A 17,291-nucleotide genomic window follows, 5' to 3' on the forward strand; every position below is an offset into this window, starting at 1 on the left:
ATCCTTTCCCTTGGATTGTGTGATGATTTCATCCAGACGCTCGCCAAACAGCCTGTCGCCAGAAATTGGCAAACTGGTTAAGCGCTTTTTTGGAAGCAGAATCTGCCTTCCATTCCCGTAGCCACAAGGCCCTGCGGAGTACCACCGAATTGGCGGCCGCGACCGCCGTACGGCTCGCAGAGTCCAGGACAGCAATAATAGCGTAAGACGCAATTGCCGAGGTCTGGGTGGTAATGGGTGCCACTTGTGGCGCGGCCGTGCATGTGGCTGCTTCAATTTGCGCTTGACCTGCTGAGATAGCTTGTAGCGCCCATACGGCTGCGAATGCTGGGGCAAAAGAAGCTCCGATAGCTTCATAGATGGATTTCAACCAGAGCTCCATCTGCCTGTCAGTGGCATCCTTGAGCGAGGCCCCCTCTTCCACTGCAAGTATGGATCTAGCCGCCAGTCTGGAGATTGGAGGATCCACTTTGGGACACTGAGTCCAACCTTTAACCACGTCAGGGGGAAAAGGATAACGTGTATCCTTAAGGCGCTTAGAAAACCGCTTATCTGGACAAGCATGATGAATCTGGACTGCCTCTCTGAAATCAGAGTGGTCCAGAAACATACTCGGTGTAAGAGAAGCTGACTCCTCCACCGGAGGAGCTGAGGGAGAAATATCCAGCATTTGATCGATGGACGCAATAAGAACGTTCACTATGGCGTCCCCGTCTGGAGTATTAAGATTGAGAGCGCCCTCAGGATCAGAATCCTGATCAGCTGTCTCCGCATCATCAACCAGAGATTCCCCCCGCTGAGACCCTGAACAATATGATGTCAAGGGAAATTCTAAGCGAGCCCGCTTAGTCGGTCTGGGGCTGGGGTCTAAGTCAGAACCCTCAGTCTGGGATGTAGGAGATACCCCGGGAGGACATTGTTGGTCCAACTGAGGGGGGCCAGGGAACAATGATTCAACAGAGTCCCTTTGCTGAGATACCGGCCTGGACTGTAAGGCTTCTAGTATCTTAGTCATAGTCTCAGAGAGTTTTGCAAACTCCGTCCCCATCACTAGGACAGTGTCAACAGGTGGCTCCCCCTGGGCCCCTCTTAGCAGAGGCCCTGGCTGAAGAAGTGTCACAGGGGCCGAACATTGCACACAATGAGGGTCAATGGAACCTGCCGGCAGCTGGGTCGTACAAGCGACGCAGGCAGCATAATAAGCCTGTGCTTTGGCACCCCTGCCTTTTGTGGGCGCCATGCTATTGTTTTCCCTGAGTAACACACTAGGGTATATAGCCAGAATGAACTGTGCTCATACAGTGTAAAATATATACTATAAACAAATAATGTATCAATACACTACAGCACCATGGGGCTAGCACCACAGGTGCTGCTTACCATCCGCCTAAAGCGGTTATGAGGCCACCAGAGACCGTGTCTGGGTCTCCCAGGGTTAATCCCTCTCTGCAGCGTCGGAGGAGCTGACAGGAATGGCTGCGGCGTCCTGACGAGAGGAGGGAGCCGTGGGCGTGGCCGAGGTGCTCACACTGTGCACAGTGAGGGGGGTGGAGTATGGAAATCATACTCCAGCCCTCAGTGCTGCTCGTTCCGTGCAGCGTCCCGCCCTTCCCCTGCCTGTCAGGGCTGAGGGCGGGAGAAAGGGAAACTAGGCCGCAAGCAAGCCGGGGACTCGAGTATACGCGTGGCCGCCGTAAAAGCGCGGCCGACGCCGAAGTCCCCGGCGAACTACAAGTCCCAGCCGCGCCGCAGTTTCCCATGGCAGTGGCGGTTAGCGCGGTAGCCCCTATATATAAACACACTCAGCGACGCTGAGTGTGTAATGGCACAGTTTAACCCGGTCAGCGCCGCGGTCCCCGGTGCACTAGCACACCCAGCAAAGCTGAGGTGTTGCCGTGCGCGGTCCCCACAGGGATACAGAGTACCTTCACGTAGCAGGGCCATGTCCCTGAACTGTACCCGGCTCCTATCCAGCAGGCTCCACAGGAGTTGTGGATGAAGCACGGTCTCAGTGCCTGGAGACCGATAGGATCCCACTTCACCCAGAGCCCTGAGGGGGATGGGGAAGGAAAGCAGCATGTGGGCTCCAGCCTCCGTACCCGCAATGGATACCTCAACCTTAACAACACCGCCGACAAGAGTGGGGTGAGAAGGGAGCATGCTGGGGGCCCTATATGGGCCCACTTTTCTTCCAACCGACATAGTCAGCAGCTGCTGCTGACTAATCTGTGGAGCTGTGCTGTGCGTGTCTGACCTCCTTCGCACAAAGCAAAAAACTGAGGAGCCCGTGGGAGCACGGGGGGTGTATAGGCAGAAGGGGAGGGGCTTAACACTTTTGAGTGTAATACTTTGTGCGGCCTCCGGAGGCATAGCCTATACACCCCAATTGTCTGGGTCTCCCAATAGAGCGACAAAGAAAAGAGAATTTTGTTACTTACCGTAAATTCTTTTTCTTATAGTTCCGTATTGGGAGACCCAGACCATGGGTGTTTAGCTTCTGCCTCCGGAGGACACACAAAGTACTACACTTAAAAGTGTAGCTCCTCCCTCTGAGCTTATACACCCCCTGGTGAGCAGACCCAGCCAGTTTAGTGCAAAAGCTGAAGGAGAATAGCCACCCACAAGTAGAACAGAGCAAGAGCCGGACAACCGGAGCCTCTGTCTATGACAACAGCCGGTGATAACACATGGAACAAGAAATTGCCAACAGGCAACAGGGAGGGAGCTGGGTCTCCCAATACGGAACTATAAGAAAAAGAATTTACGGTAAGTAACAAAATTCTCTTTTTCTTTATCGTTCCTTTGGGAGACCCAGACCATGGGACGTTCCAAAGCAGTCCCTGGGTGGGAATAAACAGAAAAACTAAGAAGTAGGCAGAACCTAACTTAACAAATGGGCGACAGCCGCCTGGAGGATGCGTCTGCCCAAGCTCGCATCTGCCGAAGCATGAGCATGCACTTGGTAGTGCTTCGAAAAGGTGTGCAGGCTAGTCCAAGTGGCAGCCTGACAGACTTGTTGAGCCGTAGCCTGGTGCCTGAAAGCCCAAGAGGCACCGACAGCTCTGGTCGAATGTTCTTTGATCCCCGGCGGGGGAGGCACCTGAGTACTCTGGTAGGCGTCCGAAATGGTCGATCTAATCCAACGGGCTAAGGTCGGCTTAGAAGCAGAAAGGCCCTTGCGCCGACCTGTGGTTAGCACAAAAAGAGAAGTGCACCGCCTAAGTGCAGCGGTGCGAGACACATAGATCCGGAGAGCACGCACCAGATCCAGAGTATGCAGGGCTTTTTCAAAGCGATGAACAGGAGCCGGACAGAAGGAAGGTAGGGTAATGTCCTGGTTAAGGTGGAAAGGAGAGACCACCTTAGGAAGAAAGTCCGGAGTCGGACGGAGAACTACCTTGTCTTGATGGAAAACTAAAAAAGGTGACTCCGAAGAGAGCGCAGCCAAATCCGAGACTCTCCTGAGGGAAGTTATGGCCACCAGAAAGGCCACTTTCTGTGAAAGACGATACAAAGAAACCTCCCTAAGAGGCTCAAAGGGGGGTTTCTGCAAAACTGTGAGAACCAAGTTAAGGTCCCAGGGATCCAAGGGCCGCCGATAAGGCGGAATGATGTGAGACGCGCCTTGCATGAAGGTGCGGACCTGAGCCAGCCGGGCGATACGCCGCTGGAACAGCACTGACAGAGCTGAGACTTGTCCCTTGAGAGAGTTGAGGGACAGTCCTAGCTGCAGACCGGACTGTAGAAAAGACAGAAGGGTCGACAAGGAGAATGACCAAGGGGGATGGTCGGTAGTGCGACACCAGGACAGGAAAATTTTCCAAGTCCTATGATAGATCTTAGCAGAGGAAGACTTACGGGCCCGAGTCATAGTGGAGATGACTTCAGGAGGAATACCAGAAGCCGTCAAAATCCAGGACTCAAGAGCCACGCCGTCAATTTGAGAGCCGCAGAATTCGGGCGGAAAAACGGACCTTGCAAGAGTAGGTCTGGACGGTCCGGGAGATGCCACGGCATCTCTACGGACAGATGGAGCAGGTCCGGATACCAAGCTCGCCTGGGCCAGTCCGGTGCAATGAGGATGACTCGACGGCCCTCCATTCTGATCTTGCGCAGGACTCTGGGCAAGAGAGCTAGAGGGGGAAACACGTAGGACAGACGAAACTGGGACCAGAGCGTCCGCGGCGAATGCCTGGGGATCGTGGGAGCGAGCCACGTAAACAGGAACTTTGTTGTTGTGACGGGATGCCATTAGGTCCACGTCCGGAGTGCCCCATTTGCGGCAGATTGACTGAAACACTGCCGGGTGCAGGGACCATTCGCCACCGTCCACGGTTTGACAGCTGAGATAATCTGCCTCCCAGTTTTCCACGCCTGGGATGTGGACTGCGGATATGGTGGACTTGGAGTCCTCCGCCCATTGAAGGATGCGTTGTACCTCCAACATTGCCAGGCGGCTGCGTGTCCCGCCTTGGTGATTGATGTAGGCAACCGCTGTCGCATTGTCTGACTGGACTCGAATGTGCCTGCCCGCCAACAGGTGGTGAAAAGCTAGGAGAGCTAGAAGCACGGCTCTGGTTTCCAGCACATTGATTGAAAGGGCTGACTCGGACGGAGTCCAAGTGCCCTGCGCTCTGTGGTGGAGACATACCGCTCCCCAGCCGGATAGACTGGCATCCGTGGTGAGAATCACCCAGGACGGGGCCAGGAAGGAGCGCCCCTGGGACAGGGAGAGGGGCCGAAGCCACCACTGCAGAGAGCTCCTGGTCTGTGGCGACAGAGCCACTAACCTGTGTAAGGAGGAAGGCCGCTTGTCCCAACAGCGGAGAATGTCCAGCTGCAGAGGACGCAGATGGAACTAGGCAAAGGGAACAGCCTCCATGGACGCCACCATTTGACCCAACACCTGCATCAGACGCCTGAGGGTATAACGGCGGGGCCTCAGCAGAGAGCGCACTGCTAGCTGGAGGGACTGCTGTTTGACTAAGGGCAACTTCACAAGTGCCGGCAAAGTCTCGAACTGCATCCCTAGGTACGTGAGACTCTGGGTCGGAGTTAGAGTGGATTTGGGCAGATTGACCAGCCACCCGAATTGGGCTAGAGTGGCGAGAGTGAGCGAGACACTCCGCTGACAGTCTGCGCTGGATGAAGCCTTGACTAGAAGGTCGTCCAAGTAAGGAATCACTGCCAACCCCTGGAGGTGCAGAACCGCAATCATTGCTGCCATGACCTTGGTGAATACCCGAGGGGCCGTGGCTAACCCGAAAGGGAGAGCCACGAATTGGAAATGATCTTCTCCTATTGCAAAACGTAGCCAACGCTGGTGTGAAACTGCAATTGGCACATGCAGATAGGCATCTCTGATGTCGATGGACGCCAGGAAATCCCCTTGGGTCATTGAGGCAATGACTGATCGCAGAGTCTCCATGTGAAAGTGACGCACCTGAACATGCTTCTTGAGAAGCTTGAGATCCAGGATGGGCCGGAAGGTACCATCCTTTTTGGGAACTAGGAAGAGATTTGAGTAGAAACCTCTGAACCGTTCCCGAGCGGGAACCGGTACAATCACTCCGTTGGCCTGCAAGGCTGCCACGGCCTGCGAGAAGGCGGCGGCCTTGGAGCAAGGGGGAGTTGAGAGAAAAAATCTGTTTGGCGGGCTGGAAGAGAATTCTATCCTGTAGCCGTGGGAGATGATATCTCTCACCCACTGATCGGAGACGTGTTGAAACCAAGCGTCGCCAAAGTGGGAGAGCCTGCCACCGACTAAGGACGTTGCTGGAGCGGGCAGAGAGTCATGAGGAGGCTGCCTTAGTGGCAGCACCTCCTGCGGTCTTCTGTGGACGCGCTTTTGGGCGCCAGTTGGATTTCTGGTCCTTGGCTGAGTTAGCGGACGAGGCCGAGGGCTTAGAGGACGACCAGTTGGAGGAACGAAAGGAGCGAAACCTCGACTGATTCCTACCCTGGGCAGGTTTCCTGGTTTTGGTTTGTGGCATGGAAGTACTCTTCCCGCCAGTAGCTTCCTTAATAATTTCATCCAGCTGTTCTCCGAACAGCCGGGACCCAGCAAAAGGGAGCCCAGCAAGGTACTTCTTAGAAGAAGCATCTGCCTTCCTCTCTCGAAGCCACAAGATCCTGTGGATAACGAGGGAATTAGCCGAAGCCACCGCAGTGCGGTGAGAAGCCTCCAGCATGGCAGACATGGCATAAGATGAAAAAGCTGAAGCTTGGGAAGTTAAGGCCACCATTTCGGGCATAGAGCCCCTGGTGAGGGAATGCATCTCCTCTAGAGAAGCAGAGATGGCTTTGAGAGCCCACACTGCTGCAAAAGTCGGGGAAAACGCGGCCCCCGCCGCTTCATACACGGATTTGGCCAGAAGGTCAATCTGACGGTCAGTGGAATCCTTAAGGGAGGTGCCATCAGCCACCGACACAACGGTCCGGGCTGAGAGCCTGGACACCGGAGGGTCTACCTTTGGGGACTGAGCCCACTCCTTGACCACCTCAGGTGGGAAGGGAAAACGGTCATCAGAACCACGCTTTGGGAAGCGTTTGTCAGGACAGGCCCTGGGCTTGGTCACAGCGGCCTGAAAACTGGAGTGGTTAAAGAACACACTCTTTGCTCTCTTAGGCAAGGTAAACTGGTGCTTTTCTGCCAGAGAGGGTTGCTCCTCTGATACTGGCGGATTGAGATCCAGTACAGAATTAATAGAAGCAATCAAGTCACTAAGATCTGAGTCACCCTCGGACAGATCAATGGGGTACATGGACTTAGCCTCCGAGCCCCCTGTAAAGGCATCCTCCTCATCCTGCGAGTCAGCTCTTGAATCAGAGCCGCGGGACGAGGAAGGAGAGGGAACCCTGCGTCTCTTCTTAGGAGGACGGGGTCTGGGACCAGATGATGAATCCTCTGTGAGCTCCGAACCTAAGGGACCCATAGCAGTAGGGGCACCCTGTGAAGGGGGCTGATGCATATTTATCAAAGTCCTGGACAGAAGTCCCATGGACTCAGCAAAAGACTGGGAGATAGACCTAGAAAAGGATTCTACCCAAGCCGGGGGTTCAGCCACAGGAGCAGGAGCAGCCTGAGAGACCACTGGGGGTGAGACTCCAGGCTGTGGCACCGCCAAGTTAGAGCAGACATAACAATGTGGATAGGTGCTTGGTTCATGCAGCAGGAGCTTACATGCAGCGCATACAGAATAAAGCTTTGGAGCCTTGCTCCTCGTGTGAGACATGCTGCTGGAGTGGGGGCTCTGCAAGAGAATGAACCCCAGAGAGTATATACAGAGGTCCACAACCAGAGACCGGTTGTGGCTTACCAGACCGCTGGAGCGGTGTTGTGTGCCCTCCAGATCCCGAAGCCTGGACCCCCAAGCACAGCACTTCAGCAGGGATGCAGAGTGCAGACCAGCGCCGAGTGAACTCTGTCTGAGAAGATGGCCGCCGGAGCGAAGAGAGGGGGTGGGACTTGGCTGTGAGAGCGGGATCTGGAGGGCCATAGAGACCTACAGGGGAGGAGACACGCATAGCAGTGGGGAGTGTCCCTCCCCTGTGCAGAACGGCCGCCGGAGGAGCCAAGCCTGTCCCTCTGCATGAATGACATGCGAGGGCAGAGAACAGAAACTAGGCCTCCGGCAAAGTCGGGGCCTAAATTTGAGCAGCGAGGCCGACGCGCAGGCACCATCGGCGCGGTTCTCGGGCGACAGCTAGAGAACCCGCCGGAAATGCCAATAAATACAGTAAGCACACTCTCCCCAAACAATAAAGCACAGGGACCCCCAATTATAAACGTCTCAGGTACTTAGCTGCTGAGACGCAGGGCCAGGTCCCTGGGGATGAGTGCTCCGGTCCAGCAGGGTGCTGAAGGGCTGCGGATGGAGACCGGTCTCCTGCCAGGCAGGGAAACCGTGCTGACTCCCACTTCAAGCCAGAGCCCAGGAGGGATGGTGAAGGAGCACGGCATGTAAGGCTCCAGCCTTGGAAATCAACCTTACAACACCACCGACACAGTGGGGTGAGAAGGGACATGTCGGGGGTCCAGACGTGGACCCGCACTTCTTCAATCTCATTCCAAAAGGAAAAAAATCATATGAGAATGCATGTGTGGATGTATGCCTCCTGAACACAAAGCGATAAACTGGGTCTGCTCACCAGGGGGTGTATAAGCTCAGAGGGAGGAGCTACACTTTTAAGTGTAGTACTTTGTGTGTCCTCCGGAGGCAGAAGCTAAACACCCATGGTCTGGGTCTCCCAAAGGAACGATAAAGAAAAATCTGCACATGCGCTAATACCTCTCATAGACTTCACCGCAGTATCTTCAGTAAAATGGCGCCGGAGATCATGGTACGCCCATGTGTGGACTCTGGCGCCATTTTAATGAAGACAGAATTACTGTGGCAATGCCCACGCGCCACCAACACCAGCAATAGCGGTACAATATTCAAATAAAGAAAAGGGGGAAAGCCAGGAGGACGCCGGAGGAGGAATAAATGCCGAAGACCCAACCCACAAACGCCGCCCCCGTTGCACCTGTCAATCACAGTGCAGGGCATTTCTGCAACTTTGATTGAAGATATTTCTGCAACCAAGAATCCGATCTTTCTACAACAGGTATGTCTGGATTCAGCATATTAGTGCCAGTATGGATCTGCCTTTACTTCATATAGCAAAATCCTGGTGGTTGATCCTCTTTAAGAGGATGTCTAGGCCAAGATCCGCCCAAACACTTTACCTCCATTATTTCTTGCTTTTCATCTACTGCAAAAAGATTAGGAACCTCCCCGGTGTTGAGCAGACTGTCCACATCCTCCAGAAAGGCCTCCTGCTTGATTTGTGTGTCAGTGATGAGAAAAACGGTCTTGTGTCCTTTCATTCCTGCGCTCTTCAGTAAACTCTGAAATGAGGGAATAGCGGAGGGAATATACAATGTGTTGTCACATGTGCGCCCGTGTCAGCCATCTCCAGGAGACTTACCTTCAGGTCCTCCCTCCATTCGTTCATACCGTAGCTTTTTGAAATCTCAGGTTGAAAGATGTTCATTTTTGCCATAGAAGTCGCCAAGCGAGTCAACGACTGACGTCCGCTCCCTCCGACCCCCACCAGCAGAGCGTTACCCCCCGGCTGCTTCAGGATCCGACAAATGCGGGATAAATGTTCCAAAACATATCTGTTATTGGGAATACAGAGAGGATGGAATGAAATATCACATCTATAGGTGAAAGATGCCGTGTTAGACAAGGTCCATGGTGGGACAGGCCCACCCAGTATTGCACAATGTGCCCACCATGTAGGTCCCTGAGGTTTAGCATGATCGCAGATGGAAGGACAGAGCTGACAGCTATCAGGCCTGATGCATCAAGTGACATGTGTGCTTGGCTGTACTGAGCATGCATGTCACATCTGTGCATGCTCCTCCAGACGAAAAACAAACTGTCCCATTAGTGTCACCTATTGGAGGTGGTTACTCTGTAAGTCAATGTCTGACCCTTTACAGATCCTATCCTGATCTCCCATCATTCTGGTCCAGGTGGATCTTCTGTCCTTTGCTGTTTTTCAGATCTGGGCGGCTTCTTTAGATTTTTTTTTTAACAAAGTCTAATTTGACCTTTCTAATTTCTCCATCGTTTCATTGGGGGACACAGGACCATGGGTTATGCTGCTGTCACTAGGAGGCTGACACTAAGTAAACAGAAAAAGTTAGCTCCTCCCCAGCAGTATAACCCCTGAGCCAGAGGCGGACTCAATCAGTTTTTTGCTTAGTGTCGTAGGAGGCTGATGTGGGCCGACTGGGCCCTCTTCAGCCACTTGATTTTTTGCGTATGTTTTTTCTTTTTTCTCTCGGCGGCGCTCGTCGCTCTCATCTGTTGGAATTCTCTTTTTCTGCAGGTATCGTTTCTCTACCTCAGCCCTCGCAGCCCGTGTGGGTACCACTCCCCTGGGTCGCAGAAGCTTGAGTTCTCGGGCCCTCTCCCCCGTCCAATTCCACGGTACCACTCCCGGGTTGGCACGCTGGGCTAATCCTTCCTGGGCACCTCCTATTCACCCTGCGGTATCACCCCAAAGGGTGCAAGGGGCATACAGCAGGGACTGGACCTCGCAGCGCGTCTGGATGATGATGGGGCCCGCAGCGCTGCTTCACTACAGGGGGCTCCCTGCCCCCACCGGCGTCCACCTCCCTGCCTGCCTGCCTGCCTGCCTCATCCTTCTGCGGTCCGCAGCCTGCACACTGGCAGAGGCTACGCCGCCGACCAGGTAGGACATCCACTCCTACCTTCCCCCAGGCGGTTACAAAATATAGGCCCCGGTCCGGGCCTACTCACCGGGCGCCCCGGCCACGTCCTCTCCCAGCGCTGGAATCCACACTGACGGCCGGTGCACGGATGTCGCTGCCGCGCCGCCGCCCCCACAGGTAGAACCGCCGGTTTCTACATTACCCTGCGCTGGCTGCTTCTATTTAGGCTCCGGCCTGGGCCTAGTCACCGGACGCCCCGGGCCGCATCGGGCGACAGAGCGCACGCACTGCCGCCATCCGGTCTTCGCAGCTGCGCCGCAGCCACCGCTCGCTGGCAGGACAGCCGGCCGGTACCCTCCATGCTCCGGCAGCCGTCAAAATTTAGGCCCCGGCTTCGGCCTTGTCCCCGGCGTCCTAGGCCCGCCTCCTGCCGCAGCGCGATTGGCCGCCGGCCGCTCGGTCTCCACCCTCCTCCCAGCCCCAGGCATCACAGGAGGGGGCGGTGGAGGTTTTTTCCCGCTCTCCTCGGCCCCCCCCACACCTCCAGCCTCCTCAGCATCCATTTTAAAAAAAAAAAAAAAAAAAAGAGAGACTGACTATAGCAGTTCCCCTAGTCTGCGGATTGCTGAGGCTACAGCAACCCTCATATGGGGGAAAAGTAGCCAACATTAGCCACGTTCTCTGAACGGTAGTGGTTGTTTCTGTTTCTTTTGTCATGGGCTCAGTTTATTTCAATATGTAAAGGTAGACATATATGTATATATATGTATATTAACTCTTACGAGCACAATACAGGTTGAGAATTTAATTAAAAATTATGGGATTTGTTTGATTCAATGGGAATTTTTTCTGCAGCATAATGTGTGAACCTGTCTTTTCTTGGTCCATGACTCATTGTTTGAGATCCTACATGTGCTTTTTTTATGATGGTTGTAAATTGCTCTTTTTATTCTTAGTAAAAACATACTTTTTGATATTTGCAAAAAGTACATGGTTGCATTCAAGACTCCCCCCCCCTTTTTTCTTTGTGTTCAAGGTTATTGTTTGAGTCTGCGATATAAGTTCTAAATAATGAAAATCTGGAAGTGGTTTTTCTATGTACATGTATATATATATATAGATATATGTATATTAACTCTTACGAGCTCTTATTCGGGTTCTTGGTTTGCATAAGAGGTACAGTTGGTTTAGGGCTGTTCTCTCAGTTATGAATTGCCCCGAACGTTGTCACATTAGTGCTTCCAGCTTCCGCGGCCCCTGGCACTGCACGCACCGGTATCCCGCACCGGCAGGCGGGTTGGCGCCCTCTCTCAGACCCCGCATACCCGTGCTGACGTCCCTCGGGTGGGTGCGCATGCGCTGCGTCCCCGGGCTGTCGCTCTGCCGTAACCATCCGCAAGACTGGTGCATTCCCCCCGGTGAGTTGGGTCCCGTACTAAGGATCTTTTCCTCTGCCCAAGGCGGACCCGCCAGGTCTCGTCTTCTGCGCCCCCAGGGTTCACCTTACTCCCCAGGTCCAGACTGCCTCTCCTCTAGTAGTCTTTCGACCTCTCGGGGATGGCCCAGGCGTTTCCACCTCTGCTGGACTTCGAGCAGGAGTACCGGGATGTTTGGCGCTTGACTAATAGCCGGGTAAGGATGGGGAGTCAAGCCTTAAAGGTACGGACAGTCCTTCTCTACATGCACGCACCGGGGGAGGTGAGTCCCGTACCAGGGACCTCACCCGCTGCTCGAAGCGTACCCGCCAGGTCTCGCCTTCGGCGCCTCCCCCTGGTTTTTCCTTCATTCCCAGGTCCAAAGCTCCCGCTCATCCAGAAGCCTTCCGACCTCTCTGGGGATAACCCAGACGTACCACCTCTGCTGGATTCCGAGCAAGCGCCGAGGTTCGGCGCATGACGATTAGCCTGGAAGATACGGTGAGTCAGACCATAAGGCCACGGATAGTTCTCTTCTCCTCTCTGAGCACACAGGTCTCCTTTAAGACTTTTCTAGAGGACCCATGATGTTTGTCAGTGGACATCCAATAGTTCGCAGAGCTACTGCTCCTTCACAGACATCAGCCAGACTGGACGTTACCAGCGGTAAGTCTTGTTATTGTCTTTATTCATTCTCCAAGGGGCTCCGGAGAGAAGTGGCATGCCCCCCTGAGATCGACCCGCCAGGTTGCCTCTTGGCTTATCATCCCTAAGGTGACGTCTCTCAGGGACTACACGGTCTCCCTACGCAGAGGAATACATTCCATCTCTGCCGATCAGAACTGGTTGACATCTTCGGTAAGTTCCTTCTCATCATAGCCCTGGCACTTTAACAGCTTCACGGCCTGAGCCTATAGCAGCAGTGTGACCACACGTCGAGGCCTCTGCCTCAGGAGCTGGATCGCGGAGGCGACTTCTAGAGAGTCGCTGACCTTCCTTCCGCCTTTAGGTGAACGTCCCTTCGGACATAGGTTAGTCCAGTGGATCCCCTAGACTACGTGAGGGAAGTGTACATCTCTCCCTAGGCTACGTGAGGGAAGGGCACATCTCTTCCCAGCATCGGCCCAGACGCTCAGGATCGTCGCCTTCACCGCTCGGCTCCTGTCCGTTCGAGCCGCAACCGTCACGGCGCCTCTATCTCTCATCGTCATTTCTCGCTACTAGGGCAGCTGCTCCACCGGTTGGAGTCCTTTCAGATCCCGGCCCGGTAGATCATTCCCTTAGGCATGTTTTTCGAGACCGCCATAGGGAAGTTACTCTTCACGCTGGAGTAGTTTTCCTTCCCCGCACCAAGTTGGGTTCGATAGGTTAGTCCGCAGCGGCTGGGGGAGGTGATAGCGGTGGTACACTTACCGGTGTTCATCCTTGCCCTTCCAGAGGTCCCCACTGAAGAACGGAGATAAGTAGCCTCCGTCGGCCCCGGGGGATCCGCCTTTCCCTTCCTAGTGGACCAGCTTTCGTGTCCGGTCCCTGGGAAGATCCCCTCTCCGTCTCCTCTGGGGAATAGCATCAACCATTACCAGTCCCCTATGCTAGGGTGGGCTTGTCCACTTTTCCACAGCACGATCCCGAGGAACACCCCCTATGTGCGGTCTCCCCTTCAGCATTCCAGGATTTCAGATCCATCCGGTTAGACTGGTTACATTTTCTTCACTGGGGCTAGGTTGTTCTGGTCAGGTTCCAGTCGGACCATGACACAGCGGTGGCGTGCATCATCCACCAGGGAGACGCAGGAAGTGTCGTGAAAAAGGAAGAGGTCTAGAAGATCTTGCTCTGGGCCGGATCTCGCGCTCTCTAATCTCAGCAGTTCACATCCCTACGTCTCCGGCCAGATCTACGACGAAGGAAGACCTCCAGTCGTGGTCCTAATTGCCCCCCGATCCAGCTTTCTAGTCAACGGCGCGTCTAGGGTGCCCCCCTTTTCTGCGCTAGGTGACGACGCCCTCGTCCGGCTGTGAGGCCGGTTCATTTATTCATTTTCTTGGGCATCTGCCTACGGCTTCCCATGATCTCGAGCTTCTCAAGAGGGACCGAGGCAGAGGGTGGCTATGGAGGGGCCCAGGCGAGCATAGTTCACAGAAATCACTTAATCCACTCGCAGAGGCCCTGTGGCGCTTTCCAGACCGTCCAGTTCTTCCGTGTCGAGTCCTCTCTGCCACCAGGACTTAGAACCCCTAAGTTTCCCGACCTTAAGAGCGGATCCCGGGTTCTTGCTCGCACAGGCCGGTTGGCAAGAAGGATGCAGACAATGTTGGAGACCGGGGAGCTGGTTCCCTCGAAAATGTATTACCACACGTGTGGAATTCCTCCGGGGTGTAACGAGCACATCTTCTTTCCTCTCTCTCTCGCTCCCTTCCTGCACTACTGCCATGCTGACAGTCAGATCTGGATGCGACTTTCTAGCGCGTCCCTCTAGGGGCCTGGTGTCGACGCGGTCATTTCAGTTCAGAGGCTTATCACTTCTCGTCCCACGACCAAGGTGTTTCACGCAGAGAAGCGTCCTTTTGGCTCGGCGGCATCGCCGTCCACTAGTGACGTGGGACCTTAATCTAGCGATGGGTTCACCTCACGGCTCTCGGTTTGAGCTTTTCCGAGGGCTTCTTACTCCCACATGTTTGGATAGGTGGGCTCCTCGTGACCGTCTCCTTGTCTCAAGGGGCATCAGGGCGGACAGCTCTCTCTTGTTGCCTTTGTTCCCCCCCTTTTTTTCCAGGTCCTCCAGTAGGGCAAGGGGGGTGCTCCGGCCACTACCCTCCCTTCGGTCCAAGGCAGCCCGCCTTCCTTCCAGAGAAGGTGTTTGGGGTTTCGGGTTCGGTTCTAGTACCTTCTCTCAGCCTGAAAAGAGCCTAGTCCGTTCCTGAACGGGTACGAGCCCTCAGTAGGTTGTGCCCTCAGGACCGCACTTTCGGTCTACTCCGACAGTCAGTTCATCTTTTCAGGACAGTTCCTCTTTTCATCCGGTCCCAGGAGGCGCATGCTGGCGCCCAGGGCTAAGATTTCCATAGGGATCCTTCCGTCATAGGTGAAGCCTATTGCATGGAAAACGGACCTCCGCCGTTTTTTTCTACCGTCCAAGGAGAGTCTCTTGGATGATTGGACTACAGACGTTGACGGACCGAGGTCTGCCGGGCCTCCTACTGGTCTAGTAGGCAGACCTTTACTAGTTCCTATCAGGTCACACCCAAGCTTTGGCAGTGGCCAGTCTTGCCGTTATCTTTGCGGGCGGCAGTAGCACACCTGTAACAACGTAGGTAATTGTAGGTCTGGGTCAAGCCCGACTGGAGGTAGCGGTTTCCTACCGATCTCCGGTGATGGTTCTCTTCCCACCCAGGGACTGCTTTTGGACATCCCATGGTCCTGTGTCCCCCAATGAAACGATGGAGAAAGATAGATTTTTGTGTACTCACCGTAAAATCTCTTTCTCTGAGTCTTCATTGGGGGACACAGCACCCACCCTGCTTGTGTTTTTTGAGTTACATTTTACTGGTCTGTTGCCTCAGTGGCCTTATTCCCAGGCCATTGGTCGCACGTCTATTTGGTTATAGTTTTTTCCTTGTCTTATTCAGGATTGTTTGGTTCTCCTCCTACTGCTTTTGCACTAAACTGATTGAGTCCGCCTCTGGCTCAGGGGTTATACTGCTGGGGAGGAGCTAACTTTTTCTGTTTACTTAGTGTCAGCCTCCTAGTGACAGCAGCATAACCCATGGTCCTGTGTCCCCCAATGAAGACTCAGAGAAAGAGATTTTACGGTGAGTACACAAAAATCTATCTTTTCAGGCTGATGAAAGGTTTGCACCTTGTGTTGACTCCTGTGTATTTGCTCCTTGTGGTGACTCCTCTGTATTTGCACCTTGTGGTGACTCCTGTGTATTTGCTCCTTGTGGTGACTCCTCTGTATATGCCCCTTGTGGTGACTCCTCTGTATATGCCCCTTGTGGTGACTCCTCTGTATTTGCCCCTTGTGGTGACCCCTCTGTATCTGCACCTTGTGGTGACCCCTCTGTATTTGTTCCTTGTGGTGACCCCTCTGTATTTGCCCCTTGTGGTGACCCCTTTGTATTTGCACCTTGTGGTGACCCCTCTGTATTTTCCCCTTGTGGTGACCCCTCTGTATTTTCCCCTTGTGGTGACCCCTCTGTATTTTCCCCTTGTGGTGACCCCTCTGTATTTTCCCCTTGTGGTGACTGCTCTGTATTTGCACCTTGTGGTGACCCCTCTGTATTTGCACCTTGTGGTGACCCCTCTGTATTTTCCCCTTGTGGTGACTCCTCTGTATTGGCTCCTTGTGGTGACTCCTCTGTATTTGCCCCTTGTGGTGACCCCTTTGTATTTGCACCTTGTGGTGACCCCTCTGTATTTGCTCCTTGTGGTGACTCCTCTGTATTTGCTCCTTGTGGTGACCCCTCTGTATTTGCACCTTGTGGTGACCCCTCTGTATTTTTCCCTTGTGGTGACCACTCTGTATTTGCCCCTTGTGGTGACCCCTCTGTATTTGCACCTTGTGGTGACCCCTCTGTATTTGCCTCTTGTGGTGACCGCTCTGTATTTGCACCTTGTGGTGACTCCTCTGTATTTGCACCTTGTGGTGACTCCTCTGTATTTGGTCCTTGTGGTGACTCCTCTGTATTTGCTCCTTGTGGTGACTCCTCTGTATTTGCTCCTTGTGGTGACCCCTCTGTATTTGCTCCTTGTGATGACTCCTCTGTATTTGCTCCTTGTGGTGACCCCTCTGTATTTGCCTCTTGTGGTGACCGCTCTGTATTTGCACCTTGTGGTGACTCCTCTGTATTTGCACCTTGTGGTGACTCCTCTGTATTTGGTCCTTGTGGTGACTCCTCTGTATTTGCTCCTTGTGGTGACTCCTCTGTATTTGCCCCTTGTGGTGACCCCTCTGTATTTGCTCCTTGTGGTGACTCCTCTGTATTTGCTCCTTGTGGTGACCCCTCTGTATTTGCTCCTTGTGGTGACTCCTCTGTATTTGCTCCTTGTGGTGACTCCTCTGTATTTGCTCCTTGTGGTGACTCCTCTGTATTTGCTCCTTGTGGTGACTCCTCTGTATTTGCTCCTTGTGGTGACCCCTCTGTATTTGCCCCTTGTGGTGACTCCTCTGTATTTGCTCCTTGTGGTGACTCCTCTGTATTTGCTCCTTGTGGTGACCCCTCTGTATTTGCTCCTTGTGATGACTCCTCTGTATTTGCTCCTTGTGGTGACTCCTCTGTATTTGCCCCTTGTGGAGACTCCTCTGTATTTGCTCCTTGTGGTGACTGCTCTGTATTTGGTCCTTGTGGTGACTCCTCTGTATTTGCTCCTTGTGGTGACTCCTCTGTATTGGCACCTTGTGGTGACCCCTCTGTATTTGCTCCTTGTGGTGACTCCTCTGTATTGGCACCTTGTGGTGACCCCTCTGTATTTGCCCCTTGTGGAGACTCCTCTGTATTTGCTCCTTGTGGTGACTGCTCTGTATTTGCTCCTTGTGGTGACTCCTCTGTATTTGCTCCTTGTGGTGACCCCTCTGTATTTGCTCCTTGTGGTGACTCCTCTGTATTGGCACCTTGTGGTGACCCCTCTGTATTGGCTCCTTGTGG

At 53.9% G+C, this 17,291-nt stretch overlaps 1 protein-coding gene across 1 annotated transcript in view; it reads right to left on the reverse strand.

Moving 5' to 3' along the window:
- The window catches only part of DNAH12 (dynein axonemal heavy chain 12), a 331,588-nt gene that overhangs the window by 106,733 nt on the left and 207,564 nt on the right, over window positions 1-17,291 (reverse strand). The window contains exons 43-44 of the mRNA XM_075321326.1: window positions 8,974-9,166; window positions 8,732-8,893 (exon numbers count right to left, since the gene is read on the reverse strand). Of these exons, the coding sequence (XP_075177441.1) occupies window positions 8,732-8,893; window positions 8,974-9,166 (355 nt within the window). The remainder of the gene's footprint in view (window positions 1-8,731; window positions 8,894-8,973; window positions 9,167-17,291) is intronic.

This window comes from Anomaloglossus baeobatrachus, chromosome 8 (assembly GCF_048569485.1).
Source record: "Anomaloglossus baeobatrachus isolate aAnoBae1 chromosome 8, aAnoBae1.hap1, whole genome shotgun sequence".
Taxonomy (NCBI): domain Eukaryota; kingdom Metazoa; phylum Chordata; class Amphibia; order Anura; family Aromobatidae; genus Anomaloglossus; species Anomaloglossus baeobatrachus.